The sequence below is a fragment of the Haliotis cracherodii genome, unplaced genomic scaffold, assembly GCF_022045235.1.
Source record: "Haliotis cracherodii isolate W230 unplaced genomic scaffold, xgHalCrac1.p SCAF_6, whole genome shotgun sequence".
Classification (NCBI taxonomy): Eukaryota; Metazoa; Mollusca; class Gastropoda; order Lepetellida; family Haliotidae; genus Haliotis; species Haliotis cracherodii.
The window spans coordinates 24,093,156-24,113,220 of record NW_027266319.1 but is presented as its reverse complement, the minus strand read 5'-3'; the positions used below and the strand labels follow the sequence as shown (position 1 = coordinate 24,113,220).

General features: G+C 41.6%; 1 protein-coding gene across 4 annotated transcripts in view; it reads left to right on the top strand.

The window, feature by feature from the left end:
* The window catches only part of LOC139446034 (early endosome antigen 1-like), a 57,432-nt gene continuing 37,367 nt past the window's right edge, over positions 1 to 20,065 (top strand). Inside the window, exons 1-12 of one of the 4 annotated variants that reach the window (XM_071227298.1) lie at positions 1 to 99; positions 792 to 899; positions 2,683 to 2,787; positions 3,937 to 4,043; positions 8,771 to 8,915; positions 10,735 to 10,798; positions 11,353 to 11,459; positions 12,174 to 12,260; positions 13,455 to 13,513; positions 14,341 to 14,481; positions 15,845 to 15,913; positions 17,598 to 17,703. In XM_071227298.1, the coding sequence (XP_071083399.1) occupies positions 49 to 99; positions 792 to 899; positions 2,683 to 2,787; positions 3,937 to 4,043; positions 8,771 to 8,915; positions 10,735 to 10,798; positions 11,353 to 11,459; positions 12,174 to 12,260; positions 13,455 to 13,513; positions 14,341 to 14,481; positions 15,845 to 15,913; positions 17,598 to 17,703 (1,149 nt within the window). In that variant the 5' untranslated portion in view covers positions 1 to 48. The remainder of the gene's footprint in view (positions 100 to 791; positions 900 to 2,682; positions 2,788 to 3,936; positions 4,044 to 8,770; positions 8,916 to 10,734; positions 10,799 to 11,352; positions 11,460 to 12,173; positions 12,261 to 13,454; positions 13,514 to 14,340; positions 14,482 to 15,844; positions 15,914 to 17,597; positions 17,704 to 20,065) is intronic. The other 3 variants (XM_071227300.1, XM_071227299.1, XM_071227301.1) reach the window with 3 other exon arrangements.

The window sequence follows — 20,065 nt, the reverse complement described above, 5'->3', positions numbered from 1 at the left end:
GGGAGGAAGTGGGCAGACACGGAGTTGTGTTAAACACCGGCTTCAAAAATGTCTGTCTTTAAGAGATTTCGCGGAAAGAAGGACACTAACACTGAGCAGGTGATTGGTGGAAGATGTTTGATTGATAAAGAAATCAGATTTGCATGATATGACATTGATAATGCAATCGTGCTAACAGCTCTCAAACTTGGAAAGTTGACGTTTTGACCTCAACACCAGAGACTGAAATAAAATAACTTTTGTTACTTTACATGACATGTAGTCCAAAAATACCCCTTTTCGCACATAATGACACGTCCACATAACTTTTACCTTTTTTCTTTTGAATGATATTCATGCCGCACCCAGATGCATGTTATTGTGCCAATGAGAGTTGAAGTGAACTTGACTAAAGTTAATTTATACAATATGCTTGACTGGGGCTTGGGTAGAAGACATTCCATCACACAGATGTTTAGAGTCTTAAATGTATCAACTGTTTAGCAATTGTCACAGTAGTATACATATACCATAATTGACATCTATGGAGTCTCAGCATGTAAAAATGTAAGATGAGATCCTTTGCATTCTTGTTTCAAGTTTAAAAAAAAGAAATATTTCTCTTCAGTTTCTTGCAATGTTATGTGCATAGCAAAAGGAATGGGTCCAGCTCCACTGCATGAACTAACAATGTTTCTTCTTAATACCAATTAATTTAAAGCACTATATTTCATGGAGCTAACATCACACTTTGATAGGGCATTGAACATAATTTAACAATTTGTATTGTCATGCATCTGATTCTCTTGTAGGATTCATCCCCAACCCTTGCCAGCCGCTTTTCCTTCCCCAGTTTCAATCGCACACAGTCACAATCCCAACCTGTCGAAGCAGAATCTCCCAGCATCGATGAAGCACAGGTATCCCATGACCCTCACTGAAGTTACTCATCATTACCATGACAACCATGATAATAGGGTTGGGACAAATCCAAATTTACTACTCTGGTTCCCCACTCCTATTACCTGACCCTACTTGGGTACTAGTTTGGGGTCTCAAGAGATGGGTACAAAATGTACAGTTGGGAATTGCTTGACCGGAACCCTGGTAAAAAGTGTTTACATACATGTATAAAACAATCTGGTCATGCATGTACTGAAGTTGACTGAAGCTTTATCATCATTCAAACATTTGGAAGTAAAAAGGGATGTGTGTATAGTCAGAAAGAAATGTGAATATTAGTGACATAGTGTAACCATAGGAAGTTAATTGTTGTCATTAACAATATATCACATGACTAACCACAAATCTGGATAGTTATGTAGGTACCTGGGTCGTTCTCAGTACCCACTTGACTTGAGTACCCGAGTTATCCGTCTCAGCCCTGCATGATGACTATGTGTTAAAATTAAAGTTATCATGCTCATAGCTATTGGGGAGAGGTGGTTACATTCCATTACCATGGTTACAGTTTGGGATATAAAGTAAATGCATGTAGATCTAACCAACCTCGCAACATTTTGCATGTAAGGTTTGTATTTTCAATTTTCAGTCTCTGTTAACAGTCAATAGCCTTATTTCAGCTATTGTCTTGACATTAGTAATTGCATTGCATCATGTTATGGTCACGTCAGACAAATAGCTGTATTTTCTATGTTCGTTTTATACACTAAAGCATATTGTATGTTACGCAAGAATAATAACTTTCATTATCTTGAAACCAAGGTCTATATCCTGGCAGTGTTCCTGCTGGCTTTTGAAACTGCCAGTTCTAGTGGACTGGCAACACTAAAAATTACCAGTCCCCTCTTATTTTTGTCTGTCCCAACTTTCCACAAATATATAAACATATGAAAATTACCTGGCTTTAATTCTTCCAACATCATTCATGTTAGATTGCAAAGACGTCATCTCTGAAGTAACTTAGTTAGATCTATTTGTCATTCACCCAAAGTTCAGTCACAATTTACGCTTCTTTTTTAAAAAATATTTCTGGACGATGTCGCTACAAATATATACTTAACCTCAAACCAAAGTGAAATGTTATTTCCTTGTACTAAAAATGGACAACGAGAAACCCTTATGGTAACCATGGTAACAGACAAGCTGACTTCGATAAAAAATACACTTATTTGAATATCACCAGTATTTTGTTCAAGCCTAATTTTACCGGTAAAAAACTGGTAAATACCGGTAAACGGGAACACTGTCCTGGTATTGTGGCTAATAAGGTTTGCCAACATAAATATATCTGACTTGCACGAAAAGGGGGTATGTAGATGAATAAGGAAGACCTGGTCAAGAATGATTTGTTCGATAGTTGCAAGTTTGTTAGCTTACACCAAACTTGTTTTATTACTGTTTTTACTTTTTAATCTTTTTGCTGACACAAGAATGGCAGCAGTTCAGAATGAAATGAATTTTCAGATAGGTTTACAATGTTTACAGCATGTATAGGTACTGAAATGCATTGGTAACATATTATTAGACAGACATAATAAGTGATTTAAGCATTATGATTATTGATCTACATGTATTTGAAAAATCACTAAAGATAACCATAGGATACGTAGCAGTAAGCAGTTTAATGCCATTATAATTGGATTTTGATTGGTAATGTTTATCCCACCAACCACATCCATGACACCATATACACCTCCTTCTACCCATCTTACCTCCTATGACCTGAATCTTCCCCTACAGGGCTTTCTGTGTCCCATGTGTATGCAGTCGCTCAGGTCAGCTGAGGCGTTGCAGATGCACTTTGACATAGAGCACAGCGAGACGGATCAACTCAAGGACCAGGGAGTAAGGCAGATGCATGCGTTTTATCATCTGTATGCATGCATTTTATCATCTTTGTGATTCTTCACAGTTTTGATTTAGATAACAGAGCCACAGATAAGCAGCATATTTGCGTAAAATACCTCCAAAAAATATTCAAAACCCAATTACTTTCAATTCACTTGCGTACAAAAACACATGCATTGAATGAAAAACTCAAATGTATAATAACAGCTCCTGTAAATACCCAATGAAGCTTTTTCAGCATGTGTACAAAGGAGCTAATTTCTGAGTCAAGCCTATATATTTAGAACAGTTATCATGGTTATGTGCATCTAAAACATTATTTCATTTTGTTCAAATCTTAAAATGTTCACTCTTTTTTGGGAAATACCCAATAGAGTGATGAATAAATGAGTGAAAAAATATTGGTTACCCAATGAAAAATGTAAAAACCCAATTAAGATAGAAACCCTAGAGTATAAACTCAATTGCTCAAAAAGTTATCTGGAGCTCTGATATATATTATATATGTGGTTGTGTTGTTCCAAGACTGGTATACTGGTTTCTCTCAATGACTCTTGAAATATTTGTGAACGAGCGAGTAGGAATTAAATATTTTACTCAGTGGTGTTTCATATCATGTTTCTACTGATGCTTTTGAGCATTTTGAATATGAAGACAGACCCCTTGTTCAACACTATTATTGGATTTTAGAACATATTGTTAACATTTCAAAAGCCAATGTGTATCAAGTCATATTTGTTGTGGTGTTTAAGTGAAAACTGATAGTCGTGAAAGGATGTTCATAATTTCTTTTTTGACTACCGTATTCGACATGGGGGCTCTCCAAATTAGAAATAGGGGGCTCTTATTAGAATATTATTTTGGTGAAAAAAACAGAGTTGAAAGATAAATTTCGTGGTTTATGCTGACAGCCTGAAATGTTTATGTACGACAGATATATTTTCCAGAATTTAATTGCCCATAATTAAGGGTGCATATTACACACGAGTGCGTATCATACGCGAATAAATAAGTCTTGTGTATATTGATCAATCGGAAGGTGTGCTAATTTGGATTGTTCACTAGCTAATATATTTGCTAGTTATATTTTTGTTGATGCATGTATAAATCAATTACAAAGAACATGATGTGATGTGTTTGTATCAGGAGGGCTTCCTCTGCCCGATCTGCAAGAAGTCGCTGTCCTCCCCCGAGGAACTGATGGAACACTACCAGTCAATCCACGAGAGCCCGGGGGGACCCACAGAGAATAGGTAGGACAGTACTTGTACTCATGCACAACAGCTTTTACATATGATCTTTTTCACCAAATATTTGGGGTGATAGTTGGGCTGAAGGATGTCTGCTGGTATAAATTACATTCTGTCAATGGGAGTGTTCTAGCATCTTAATGCAAGTAACCGTATTTAAATTAATTGTAGACTGTCGTCTATGGGAGTGTTCTAGCATCTTGATGCAAATAAATCTACTGGTATGAATTTAAACAGTGATTTAAGAAAATGGTACAGTATTATATTTTAAATAAAATGCCAATTAATTCCAAATTAACCACTTAACATGCTGAACGTATTAATTACAGCCAAAGTAAGTAGGACTGGTGCCGTCACAATCTTTAAACTTTCACCATTTATTTATTTATGAATTTGACTTTGACGTTTATTTCGTTTGTACATTTTTATCTTGCTATACCATAACTGGTATTATCAAAAACTGTGTCTAATTTTTTTTATCAATAACACTTGTGGAATCGTTTTTGTGCATCAAGCAGAATCTCTGGTTCATTGACAGGAAGTCACACGTACAAGTGACCCTCTCTCAGGTAGTCATGCGTACCACTACGCATAACGAGGGACTAGTCTCACGCACACGTTACATCCTCTGTTGATGATGTCATTGCATGGTATGATACCATGGTGAGAATTTGGGGTGATAGTTGACATCTGTGGCTTGCATTACCCCTTTCATTTTTCATTGGGGCAGTTATATCAAATCATAGATTAGAAATTCTTTATCAGAAAAAGTTGAACACTCTTAATACAGACTAGCAGACATCCTTATTTCCATTATGTTCAGCTCAGTACTGTGTCCCCCGTGAGACTGCTGTGATGGTTCTTAACATGCTGAACCTGATGGAATAATACTTTCACATTCTCTCGATTTCCATGTCACACAAGGTGTTGCTTGTACATGAATCCTGCATATTTTATTTACGCTTGTACCCTAAAATATGGGTTTATATTAGCCTTTTTATTCAAAATGCATATTGATGTTTTACTCACCATGTATTTTTATGAATGGATATCATTTTAAGTACTTATCATGCTTAGCAATATTGTGGAGATGTTTTGAGAAGTGTTTTGTTTGTTGCATTAAACATGTGCGGCAGACAATGCATAACCACATCGAAGCATTTCAGAGAGCTATCATTGGTCATGGTTAGCTATATAAAACATGCACCAGTGCAACTTCTTATTGAAAAATGCATCTTAATGTTCATATCTACATGCACCAAGTGCATGTAAAAAAAAATTCCAGTTTGTTTCTGACTAACCCTTCTCTTTTTGTTGTGAAACTTGTTTCTATTACGGTTTACACCAAAGCGTGGTTTACCTATGTGACACTGGCAGCAGACCGGCCTATGTTTCAACTTTGATTCATTTTTATAAACCTCCAATGACGTCATCCTATTGTTCTCCAGTCGGGTTAAATCTCATAAACAGGGACGTTGTATTGTCCCTGGGATTTTATAGGATATTCAAGTCATATTTGCTATATAATGTGTTATAATATCCCAGGGATTTTATATTAATATAACTTCCATTTAGGTTGTAACATGTAATGTAATGTAAAATCAAATGACAAATGTTTTCTTTATATTCCCGAGGATTGAACTCGCAACCTTCATATCTGTAGCCCAGTTAGTGTACCACAAGGCTACAGAGGTGTTGATAAGCCGCACTGCTTTTTAGAATGTCCTTTTCAAGATCCGTACGCCAGCAACAGATATTTTACGCCCGTTTCCTAAGGTTCATGGAAAGTATGTTCGAAACATAAATATGTTGATAAATGTTGTTTTAAGTTTCTTTTTTCGGTTCATAAGTTAGATTAAACACTTCCCCTCGCGTTTTTATGATATCTAAAACCGTTATCCTTGGGATGCGTGTTTTAAATGTGATAAGAACCCTTGGATGTGCTTTATTGTACACTTATAATGGGTTGAAATTTAGTTTGGGGATAATTTTATGGTTCAAAATCGGTTTATAAGTAAGATAAAACACTTCCCCTCAGGTTGTTATGATATTTAAAACCCTTTCCCTCAGAAAATCCCTGCGAGTTTTAAATATCATAACAACCCTCGGACATGTTTTATCCTATACATAGGACCAGGGTGCAACTATCTGATGTTGCGCTTGTAATGCTTTCTGTGAAGCATTTTCTTGAAAGTTAAAAAACTCAAAACTTCTTTCTTTGTACCCACAGAAACAGGAGGTAGGTATGATGTTTTAGGTGGTAAGGCTTTCCTATCTGTCTCTCTGCAGTCACTGTCTCCCTTACAACGTCCTGACTACTCCTTGGCTTGAAGATTTCTGTTCTCGTCTATTCTGATTAGTTTCTTCTAACTGCTTCTATTTCAGTTGAAATATGTTTGTATGAAAACCGTCATTACTCACAGTATATTACTCCACTCTCACTTCACAGAGTTACTTACGCTAAAAAAATAATAGTCTTGGTTCTCAGGCACTACCCGCAGCAACATAAAGTATGCCACACTTTTTGTTTTTATTTCCATTTTCCAAAAAATATAAAAATTCAAATACTTAAACACAATACACAAAAAATATTGAAAATGGAGAAAAAAACCGAAACGTGCAATGAACCTTATGGTAATGTGGGCAGTGCCTGAGAACCAAGACTATTATTTTTTATAGCCTGATATGCCTTTACTAGTGTCTATGATATTAACTGTATAATCAGTTCACATTCTAATACACACATAACTCAAAAATGTTTGATCAAATATGGGGCCTGGCTAGCTGAGGGGGTAAGGCACCACATTGCTGTTAGAGTTGTGTCCCTTTTGGTGCGAGGATCTGCTGCTGTGAGTTTGAATCCCTGAACCACCCCAAATGATCACTGGTTTGTCAGCACCTACCTCTGGGTTTTCCTAAAGTAGAAAGTTACCTGTGTCACTTTGGGGTTTCCTCTGACTCCTAGTGACATTAACACCCCACCCACCCACTCACTCACTCACTCATATAATCCTCATGACATGTGTTTTTGAACATATACAATTTTAAAGCCATGTTATCATGGTTATAGTTCATGATAGATAGGTGTCACCATGATTTTTTACATGTACCGGGGGATATATCAAATTAAGTTTCAGAATTTCAATTTTATCAAATCAAATTAGTAGGCATTCTTAAAATGTTCATTACACTAGACATTTAGGGAATATTTTTCAAATTTATGTGATGTCACTTATTTTCAAACATTGATGTAAAGAGGGATGTTCTTTCATGGATTTACTGGTATTTCAGTTCGTGGTATCATGTTGATAGAGTTTAGATCATAACAAGTACGAGGGTTGATAAGTTACTGCACGTTCCTCAAGTTTGTCCATTTTCCAAAGGTCCCAGATCCCTGCGTACTTGACTGACTTGGCACAGCAAAACAATTTGATCAAATGATTCAGGTTTTTGTAGATATATCATTATGACATCTTGTAAAGATTCTCCTATTATGCAATTCCTTCTATGTGAGGCACAAACCTTATCAGTCAACCCTGTAGATCACATTTCAAGTGTAGTTGTTTAGGTATCGCAATCAGAGAATCAAATGGATTCGTTTGAGTATTTGTTCTTTACAATGAAGTCAACACCTTGGCGACACAGAAACTGTGCTACACGACGGAAATTGGACGATGCTGGAAAATGCATAATGTCATAGCGCTGTTTAATACTAATTTTCTACTAACTCTACTAAATGTCTATCTTATAATACTGATAGTAATACTAGTACCCAGTTACTCATACAAGGCAGCCTAGCAGCTACCTGAATCAGAATAGCGATTCACTGTGCAAAGTCGCGCCCCTTGGGCACGCCAGAAACCTATGATTGTGGGTTCGAATCCCGGTTCGCCCCGATTATGTTTCTAGGTTTGTCAGCACCATGCCCGTGCTCGTGGGTTTCACCGAAATGGTAAACGTCTGAGACCTGCATCACTTCGGGCTTTCCTCCCACATTAAGCTGACATGCAGTGATATAACTGGAATACTGTTAAAAGCAGCGTTAAACCCAACTCACTCACTCACTGAATCAGAATAAACAGATTAACATTGTATTCCGAGGTCAATTTGAGGTTAATCAAAGCCCTGGGACCCGTTCCACAAAGCGATCTTAGCTCTACAACTGTCGTAAGTCAGTGTGAAAGAATGGGAGTTACGATCAACTTAGCACTAAGATTGCTTTGTGGAACGTGTCCCTGATCAACATCTGGTATCATGCCCTAGTTAATATATCATGCTTCTGGTGAGAGTTGACTTGGATGAGGATCGGAGGGTTACAATGTGTGACCTGGCTAAGTGTATGTCTTTGTACTCCAAGTGTTGTGCTGATGCTATCAACCACTGGTTTGCCCAGACTGATTATTTGCAGGTCATTGTGACATAGCTGGACTGTCGTAAAACAACATTCATTCACTCACTTACTCATATCAGTTCAGTGGTCCTAAATATGGATTGTTAAAAAGTGTTTGTTATAGTTTGAATCAATACAATTTAGAGGTACTTCTTAAATGTCTAGCTAATGTCCCAGAGTGTCATTATTCTTGATCATGTTGATCACCAACCCCTTGTACCTGTTAATGTAAAATAACTTCAGACAGTTTTCTATCATTGTCATCATGTGTATGGTATTTACTGCTATGATGAAGATTTCAAGGACCCTTGTAAGACCGTGGCACTTGTGGTTTCCATAGAGATGGTGATGTGTTGGCCCTGAGACAGGAGATCGAGGACCTGAGGGCGTCACTGAAGGAGGAGAAGTGGTACACTGATGAACTCAAGAGGGAGCTGGAGAAGCAGCAGCAGAACGGAGAGGTTCCTGATGCCCAGTCTGCCGAGGTCTGTACCCCAGACAACTCACTAGACTGTGTCCTGTCTGTACCCCAAACAACTCACTAGACTGTGTCCTGTCTGTACCCCAGACAACTCACTAGACTGTGTCCTGTCTGTACCCCAAACAACTCACTAGACTGTGTCCTGTCTGTACCCTGGGGAACTCTCTAGACTGTGTCCTGTCTGTACCCTGGGGAACTCACTAGACTGTGTCCTGTCTGTACCCTGGGGAACCCACTAGACTGTCCTGTCTGTACCCCAGACAACTCACTAGACTGTGTCCTGTCTGTACCCCAGACAACTCACTAGACTGTGTCCTGTCTGTACCCCAAACAACTCACTAGACTGTGTCCTGTCTGTACCCTGGGGAACTCTCTAGACTGTGTCCTGTCTGTACCCTGGGGAACTCACTAGACTGTGTCCTGTCTGTACCCTGGGGAACCCACTAGACTGTCCTGTCTGTACCCCAGACAACTCACTAGACTGTGTCCTGTCTGTACCCCAGACAACTCACTAGACTGTGTCCTGTCTGTACCCCAAACAACTCACTAGACTGTGTCCTGTCTGTACCCTGGGGAACTCTCTAGACTGTGTCCTGTCTGTACCCTGGGGAACTCACTAGACTGTGACCTGTCTGTACCCCAAACAACTCACTAGACTGTGACCTGTCTGTACCCTGGGGAACTCACTAGACTGTGTCCTGTCTGTACCCTGGGGAACCCACTAGACTGCCCTGTCTGTACCCTGGGGAACTCTCTAGACTGTGTCCTGTCTGTAGTGGGTTTATAATGTGTGTGTGTGTGTGGGGGGGGGGGGGGGGGGGGGTCAGCAGTCTGTACCCCAGGGAAACTCACATGGACTGTGTCCTGTCTGTAGTGGGTTTATAATGTGTGGGTGGGGAGTCAGCAGTCTGTACCCCAGTGATACTCACATAGACTGTGTCCTGTCTGTAGTGGGTTTATAATGTGTGGGTGGGGAGTCAGCCGTCTGTACCCCTGGGGAACTCACGTTGACTGTGTCCTGTCTGTAGTGGGTTTATAATGTGTGGATGGGGAGTCAGCAGTCTGTACCCCTGGGGAACTCACGTGGACTGTGTCCTGTCTCTAGTGGGTGGGGAGTCAGCAGTCTGTACCCCTGGGGAACTCACGTGGACTGTGTCCTGTGTGTAGTGGGTTTATAATGTGTGGATGGGGAGTCAGCAGTCTGTACCCCCGGGGAACTCACATGGACTGTGTCCTGTCTCTAGTGGGTGGGGAGTCAGCAGTCTGTACCCCCGGGGAATCACGTGGACTGTGTCCTGTCTGTAGTGGGTTTATAGTGTGTGGATGGGGAGTCAGCAGTCTGTACCCCTGGGGAACTCACATGGACTGTGTCCTGTGTGTAGTGGGTTTATAATGTGTGGGTGGGGAATCAGCAGTCTGTACCCCGGGGAACTCACGTGGACTGTGTCCTGTCTCTAGTGGGTGGGGAGTCAGCAGTCTGTACCCCGTGGAACTCACATGGACTGTGTCCTGTCTGTAGTGGGTTTATAATGTGTGGTTGGGGAGTCAGCAGTCTGTACCCCGGGGAAACTCACATATACATTCTCATACTGTTTCCTTTCACTGTCGTAAGTCTATGTTAAATTATGGAAGTTACAATCACCTTAGTTCTATGCTAGTTGTGAGGAACAGCCCTCTTTGACTAGTTTTCAATAGAGTACCTCCAGGCTCACTTTTGAAGAAAATTGTGAGAAGATTAGATTAATTTATTGTTCAGTGTGCGACAAACAGTTTATTATCTTTCTGTCATTCACATTCTTTGATGAAGGATATTTCCGTTTCAGACAAAGAATGAGCTGGAATTGTTGCGGATGCAGCTGAAAGGCTCAGAAGAGAGTAGAACCCTCTGTGAGTTCCTGTTATAGGATATACGTCTGATGTCAATGTCCCATCTTCCAGTCTATCATATCTGCCTGGACCCATTTGGCGCCGGCGGTCAGGTAGCCCAGTGGTTAAAGGGTTTGCTCGTCACACCGAAGACCTGGGTTCAATTCCAGACATGGGTGCAATGTGTGAAGCCAATTTCTGGTGTCCCCCAGTGTGATATTGCTGCAACATTGCTAACAGCAGCGTAAAACCATACTCACTCACTCACTCACACCCATTTGGCGCCATTGCTTCATCTTGAGCCCTGCTCGAATGAGACAATGGCACAATGACACATTGAAACAATGCTAATAATGTAGCGCTTGGATTATCATGATTATACATTAGAGTGTCGACTTGGCGTATTTTAAATAACCACCTTATTATTATGATTATGATTATTATTATTAATATGAAACATTTCTTCAAGAAAATAATGTCATTTAGTACAGCAAGTATCCCTTTGAAGCAGTGGTGCTAGTTTATGTTTAATGCAACTCAAATGACCTTATGTCACTCACACCCGTGTGTTGTAGTGAGTTCCGAGGTGCACCACCTCCAGGCACAGATGTCAGAGGTCACAGGTCAACTGACGGCTGTGAAGGAGGAGAAGGGGAGGATTGAACAGAAGACAGCGCATCTGGTCAGTAGTCATAGGCAATCATTACCGTCTGGTTCTTTCCTGGGATGACTCCTTGTAGGGATGCTGGGCTAGAATTGGTCCCCAGTTACCTTTGTTGGTCGTAAGAGGTGACTAATGGATCGGATGGTCAGGCTTCATGACTTGGTTGATTGAATGTCAATGTATGATGTGGATCATTGCTGATAATACCAGTCAGTGAAGGGTCTAGACTCGAATACTTAAAGACTGCCGTCATATTGCAGGAATATTGCTGAGTTTGACTAATGTGACATGATACCCCAAAAAGCAGGGCTGAGTCTGTTAATAGAAAAAATATATCTGCATGACGAATGACAGAGGAGAGTTGCTTTGCAGACCATTGTGATGTCATTGGTTACCATGACGTCACAATCAAATGACATCACTAATGGCTCTGCTACTGAAGCTGTTAGCAGAGATTTTTACACTTAATACAGTGCTTATTACTGTCTACAAACTGAAAAAGTTGGAAGAATGATGTTGGATGATAAATAAAATCTTACCCGAGTGTCTTTTGATATCAAATATATCATCACTTGTTGATATATTTGATATCAAAAGACACTCTGGTGAAATTCTCTGTTTGTTCAAAAGTCTGATAATAATCAGCTTGTTCTGCTGTGTATATGATAAATGCATGCAATGAGCAACCTGACAGCAAGGTGCACAATGTAATACGTCATTGAACGTTTCTAGGCTGGTGAAATGGTGAGTGTGAAGGCCAAGGCTGATGAGAGCGAAGGTCAGAGGGCAGCGCTGGAGGACCACATCCGGACACTGAAGGTGAGGGCAGACTCTTCACACTTTCACTACCGAGCATCTCCCCAGGATAGGTGGCACTGGTGGCCCAGTCGTCTAAGGCCCCGCGATTCGCTGTGCAGAGTTGCGTCCCTTGGGCATGCCAGAAACCTATGATTGTGGGTTAGAATCCCGGTTTATGTTTCTAGGTTTGTCAGCACCATACCCGTGCTCGTGGGTTTCATCGAAGTGGTAAAAGTCTGAAATCTGCATCACTTCGGGCTTTCCGCCCACACTAAGCTGACACACCGCGATATAACTGGAATACTGTTAAAAGCGACATTAAACCCAACTCACTCACTCACTCTCCCCTGGACGAAGTCCCATGCTAGTCGTAACAGTCGGCAGGAATGGGATAACGTGATTTGTGATTCTGTGTCATCATACCCTGGCAGCATGGATCTGTGCTCATGCTGTCAACCACTGGTTTGCCTGGGCCATACTCCATTAGTTACGGGCCATGGTGATATTGGTGGAATGTTGTCTCGTGGTTGACCATCCACCCAAGCCCTATGTTAATACCTCATCTATGGGTGGTCAGGCTTGGAGGCTTGGTTGATGCATGTCATCATATCCCAATTGCATAGATCAATGCTCATGATGTCAATCACTGGATTGTCTGGTCCAGACTCAATCATTTACAGGCTGCTGTGATACCGCTGGAATATTGCTGAGTGTGACATTAAACAACATTCTCTCAGATTTTATGTATTAGGTTTAAAAACCCTGCAAAACATTTTAGGAGTGTGTAAAGATAATATCCAACTTTGCACCTCTTCTTTTTCCCCCACCCTAAAGTTGTGGATCTCACCATGACTGTGTTTCGTGACACCACCAAGTGCTACACCCTATGTAGACCCGTGAAGATTCTGGGGTAGAATAGGTCTTCAGTAGCCCATGCTTGTCATAAAAGGCGACTAATGGGATCGGGTGGTCAGGCTCGCTGACTTGGTTGATGCATGTCATTGTATCCCAATTGCGTGGTTCGATGCTCATGATATTAATCACTGGATTGTCTGGTCCAGACTCGATTATTTACAGACTGCCGTCATATAGCTGGAATATTGCTGAGTGCGGCGTTAAACAACAAACCAAACAACCAACACCCTGTGTACCTGCACTGTAGAGGAGAGTGGTTGTTATAGCATCTATAGACTTGCTCTGATGTCTGTGTTGCAGGTTCAGCTGGATGAGAAGGATAGCTACGTTAGAAGTGTGGAGTCCCAGTTGTCCCAGAGGTGATTCTCCTTCCATGTTTCAGAAGCCCAGTTGGCAGTCTAGTGTCCCTCCTCCCACTGGTCTCAGTGTGGCGAATCATTGGGAGAGTTGCGCGCCTTTGCCATGCCTTCTGATGTCAGTCACTAGGTTGTCTGTTCCAGACTTGATTATTTATACCTATGTGATATAGCTGGAATATTGTTGTGACCTGGATCAAAGCTGATGTTTTAGCTACTGTTTGCCTGATCCAGACATTATTGGTTACAGGCTGCTATGATATGACTTGAATATTCTTGACTGCAATACAAGACAACATTCGCTCGCTCGCTCACTCACTCACTCACTCACTCACTCACTCACTCACTCACACGCTCGCTCACTCACTCACTCACACTCACTCACTCACTCACACACTCACTCACTCACTCACTCACTCACTCACACTCACTCACTCACTCACTCACTCACTCACTCACTCACTCCGGGTGTTTGAAATAAGTTTAAAACCCCCAAAGACAGTCAAGCAGGTGACCCATAAGTGTTGCCTGTCCATCTTCAAGGTTACCTGCCCTCATTCAGAAATTTTATTGAAAAATGGCAACCAAAAAAATAAGAGACAAATTGCATCTTGATTCAGTTGAAATAGTGCCAACAATTACTTGAGAATCTACAAGGAGTTGTAAAAAAAACGAATACGTAGGTAGTCTTAAAATTATCTCCCAGACAGTCGGGGAGGTGGAGGAAAATTTCATGCAGCCTGACAGAAAAGTTACCAGCCATGGGGAGGCATTTACTTCCAACACTGGATGTAGACGAGGTTAACTGAAGAAAGGGTTTCTGTTTGCAGGCCCGGGGCTGATGATGTTCTGGTGCTGAAGCAGGAACTCATCAGTGTTCAGACTCTGATGGACAAGATGACTCTGGAGAGGGAGAGGGAGAAGGATGACCTGGAGCGGGACTACAAGGCCCTGCAAGAGAAGTTCCAGGAGTAAGTAGAGCCCAAGGACTGTCTCAGGGCTTCATCTAGGAGGCCAAGCAATGTGTCCTTGGCAGACAAATAGTCTGTGAGATCTTACGTGATTCTGTCTGTGTTAATCACATGAGGACACGCTATCCGGCTAGAGACCTCGCAACCTGTCTGCACACTTCTGAACTCTCATTCTCTGTCAGCAATTATATGGTAATCTGGGAATGTAGGCTTTGAATACGTGTTTTGGTGTCACCATGATATATGAGACCATGGCTACTTAAACGTATCTAGATCACTCAACTGTGAGTTTGACAGCAATCTCATTAAAATTAGACGTCAGTTCTCTCTACCGCTAAACAAAGATCTGAGGACATCCCATTACAGTTCACGTCAGAACGACCTTTCATCCGACCAATGAGAGCATCGCTTACCAGATTATGAAAGTGACAGTCGGAATGGGATTTGTGATCATGCAACCTCGAAAACTTTAACTCTGAACGATAGTTACGGGTTTAATGACTGTATCCATACAATCTAGACCATTTATCAGCCATTCCAGAATGTTCTTTTGTTCAGGTTTCAAATTGTAATCGAGAATTTGTCAAAATATGTTTCGAAGCGTAGTCGCCAATTTGAAATTAGTGCAGTAAAGCACGAGCAAACTGCCATCTGATTGGTCATTCCATTGGTCGGTCAAAGTTCGTGCAAGGTCGGTCTGACGTGACCCGTAATGGGATGTCCTCAGATCTTTGTTTAGCGGTAGCGAGAACTAAGATCTTATTTCAATGAGATTGGTTTGACAGTAGATTCCCTGGCCGTGTTGTACCAAAAGATGTTTAAAGAATGTTGTTATCCAACTGGTTTTGGGCATTAAGAGGATTAAACATGGGCTGGTTAGATCCATGTTAAACTGCGACAGGGTATCTCAGTAGACTAGCACTGTTACACTGGCATGAATAGACTAGTACAAGCAGCCACACACACATACATGCAGGTGGCTATATATGTGCTATAATCTTGAACGTGATGTTAAACCCCATTTCACCTCACCTCACATCAACTGATTATATGTCAATAGGCATTACAGACCCGTGAAGATCCAGGGTAGAATAGGTCATCCATGCTTGCTGTAAGACTTTATTTGTCGTCAGAGGCGACTAACAGGATTGGTGGTCAGGCTCGTGTTGATGCATGTCATATTTCCTAATTCTGTAGATCGATGCTCATGCTGCCAATCAATGGATTGTCTGGTCCAGACTCGATTATTTACAGACCGCTGTCATATAGCTGGAATATTGCTGAGCGTGGCGTTAAACCACAAACAAACAAGCAAACAAACAAACAAACTAAGAGTTATTACAGCATTTTCTGTCCTCTGTAGATCTAATGTAAAGTTGAAGGAGCTGAAAGTTGAGCTGGAGAAGGCGCCCAAACTGGAGGAGGTGACACAGTAAGTATCTCATAGTGTCTACGCTGCCGACCATCGGGATAAACTTGTTCTTGGTTTCTTATTGTCCCCCGCCGTGGGAAAGCGCGAAGCGGGGGATGTAGTATTCACAACCGTCCGTACGTGCGTCTGTACGTCCGTACGTCCGTCCGTACGTCCCAGCTTGTTTGTTGCCGCGATATCTCAAGAACTAAACACTGGATTGTCTTCATATTTGGAACTATGGTGTATATTCAGACTCCGCAGACACCAGTCGGTTTTGGTGACCTTGACCCCATTTCCAAGGTCACAGCAGGCAAATCTGCTTTTGGAGTTGGAAAACGGTGTTGCCACAATATCTCAAGAACTAAACACTGGATTGTTTTCATATTTGGAACTATGGTGTATATACAGACTCCGCAGACACCAGTCGGTTTTGGTGACCTTGACCCCATTTCCAAGGTCACAGCAGGCAAATCTGCTTTTGGAGTTGGAAAACCGTGTTGCCGTGATATCTCAAGAACTAATGCGTGGATTGTCTTCATATTTGGAACTATGGTGTATATACAGACACCGCAGACACCAGTCGGTTTTGGTGACCTTTACCCCATTTTCAAGGTCACAGCAGGCAAATCTGCTTTTGGAGTTGGAAAACGGTGTTGCCGCGATATCTCAAGAACTTATCGCTGGATTGTCTTCATATTTGGTACTATGGTGTATATACAGGCGGGGGACATTTCGTCACTTTGTGACAAATACTTGTGTTTAGGTTCTGTCGCGTTAAATAAATTGTTGTCTTATAAACTGAGAGCAGGTTTGGGAAATTTGCAGTTCGGATCCATGTTCCACAAAGCAATCTTATCGCTAAGTTGATTGTAACTCCCATTCTTTAACTTAGACTTACAACAATCGTAGCTCTCAGATAGCTTTGTGGAAGAGGCGATCTTAGCGCTATGATTGTTCAGTATTAAAGAATGGGAGTTTGATTGTCTTAGCGCAATGATGGTTCAGTGTTAAAGTGGAATTTGCGGTAGGATCTACCCCACTCTCAGTGGGCGGAGCTTGAATGAGTGATCTGACAGGTCAATATGACGTCATGATGACACACAAATTTCATTGGTTAATGCATAAATGGGTGATGACATGTCATACCCACCCACGTGGGCTGTTTGGCAACTAAGATTTAAGTCAAGGTGGGGCTTTAAACAAAGAGAGCTTGATTGTCTTAGTGCTATGATTGTTCAGTGTTCAAGAAGGGGAGTTTAATATAGCCTTAGCGCTATGACTTTTCAGTGTCAAGAATGGGCGTTCGATTGTCTTAGCACTATGATTGCTTTGTGGAAGGCTCAGACAAGAGTGGTTAATGCCATTCCAACAACACTTTGCCTGTATGCTAAGTCACAGTTTCGCTTAGAATGATCCTGTTTTAATGCTGTAGGACTCTATATATCATGTATTCAACTATTTCTTTTACAATAAAGATGTGTACAAGAGTTGTGTACGGAGCCCACTTCTTTTGCCCCCTTCTCATGATACATAATATCAAGGGTAGTTGTCATGGGGAGGGACCAACACACACCTGAACATGCTGATCACAAAGGGACTCTACACTTGGCACTTGTGACACCGTCTTGACTTAAACAGTGGAGCCCAATGCTCCTTTATGTGAATCTTATTTCAGAATCTGTTTAAATGAAACATATTTCAGTCTTCAGACTGCTCTGAGTGAGCGAGACTCAGGATCTCAGCACCTGACCTCCAGTCTGCAGCAGAAGGAATCCGAGATCAGAGACCTCATTGAGCACAAGGCGAAGGTAATCTAAACATGAACAGATGTGTATGCATTAAAGTAGAAATACAATCCTGTCACATTTTACTCATATATGTAGTGCTGAGGAACACAGAATATTTTATTTTGACAAATATGAGACCTCACAGTTGGAAGAAGCATCTAAACAGGGGGCAGACAAAAGCCTCTTGTGGATAAAAGCCCCTGTAGATAAAAGCCCTATAGGACAACATCCAAACTGGACATAATCCACATAGGATAAAAGCCCGTCTAGCATAAAAGCCTCTTAGTATGGAAAGGAAAAAATATGTTAAAGTCAGATGTATTATTCTATTCTTCAACATCAGTCATCAACACGAATGTTGGTATCTTTCACATGGACCTGTATAGCTCTATTTTGGGTGGTATCTATCACATGGACCTGTATGGCTCTATCATGAGTGGTATCTATCACATGGACCTGTATGGCTCTATCTTGGATGGTATCTATCACATGAACCTGTATGGCTCTATCTTGGATGGTATCTACACATGAACCTGTATGGCTCTATCTTGGGTGGTATCTACACATGGACCTGTATGGCTCTATATTTGGTGGTATGTTTCACATGGACCTGTATGGCTCTATCTTGGGTGGTATCTATCACCTGGACCTGTATGGCTCTATCTTGGGTGGTATCTATCACATGGACCTGTATGGCTCTATCTTGGATGGTATCTATCACATGGACCTGTATGGCTCTATCTTGGGTGGTATCTATCACATGGACCTGTATGGCTCTATCTTGGGTGGTATCTATCACATGGACCTGTATGGCTCTATCTTGGGTGGTATCTATCACATGGATCTGTATGGCTCTATCTTGGGTGATATATTTCACATGAACCTGTATGGCTCTATATTTGGTGGTATGTTTCACATGGACCTGTATGGCTCTATATTTGGTGGTATCTTTCACATGGACCTGTATGGCTCTATCTTGGGTGGTATTTATCACATGGACCTGTATGGCTCTATCTTGGGTGATATCTTTCACATGAACCAGTATGGCTCTATATTTGGTGGTATCTTTCACATGAACCTGTATGGCTCTATATTTGGTGGTATCTTTCACATGGACCCGTATGGCTCTATCTTGGGTGGTATCTACACATGGACCTGTATGGCTCTATCTTGGGTGGTATCTACACATGGACCTGTATGGCTCTATCTTGGGTGGTATCTATCACATGGACCTGTATGGCTCTATCTTGGGTGGTATCAATCACCTGGACCTGTATGGCTCTATCTTGGGTGATATCTGTCACATTGACCTGTATGGCTCTATCTAGGGTGATATCTGTCACATTGACCCTTTATGGCTCTATCTTGGATGGTATCTATCACCTGGACCTGTATGGCTCTATCTTGGGTGGTATCTGTCACATGGACCTGTATGGCTCTATCTAGGGTGGTATCTATCACCTGGACCTGTATGGCTCTATCTTGGGTGGTATCTATCACATGGACCTGTATGGCTCTATCTTGGGTGGTATCTTTCACATGAACCTGTATGGCTCTATCTTGGGTGGTATCTATCACCTGGACCTGTATGGCTCTATCTTGGGTGGTATCTATCACATGAACCTGTATGGCTCTATCTTGGGTGATATCTTTCACCTGGACCTGTATGGCTCTATTTTGGGTGGTATCTTTCACATGAACCTGTATGGCTCTATCTTGGGTGGTATCTATCACCTGGACCTGTATGGCTCTATCTTGGGTGGTATCTATCACATGAACCTGTATGGCTCTATCTTGGGTGATATCTTTCACCTGGACCTGTATGGCTCTATTTTGGGTGGTATCTATCACCTGGACCTGTATGGCTCTATCTTGGGTGGTATCTATCACATGGACCTGTATGGCTCTATCTTGGGTGGTATCTATTACATGGACCTGTATGGCTCTATTTTGGGTGGTATCTATCACCTGGACCTGTATGGCTCTATCTTGGGTGGTATCTATCACCTGGACCTGTATGGCTCTATCTTGGGTGGTATCTATCACATGGACCTGTATGGCTCTATCTTGGGTGGTATCTATTACATGGACCTGTATGGCTCTATTTTGGGTGGTATCTATCACATGGACCTGTATGGCTCTATATTTGGTGGTATCTTTCACATGGACCTGTATGGCTCTATCTTGGGTGGTATCTATCACATGGACCTGTATGGCTCTATCTTGGGTGGTATCTATTACATGGACCTGTATGGCTCTATCTTGGGTGGTATCTACACATGGATCTGTATGGCTCTATCTTGGATGGTATCTTTCACATGAACCTGTATGGCTCTATCTTGGGTGGTATCTATCACCTGGACTTGTATGGCTCTATCTTGGG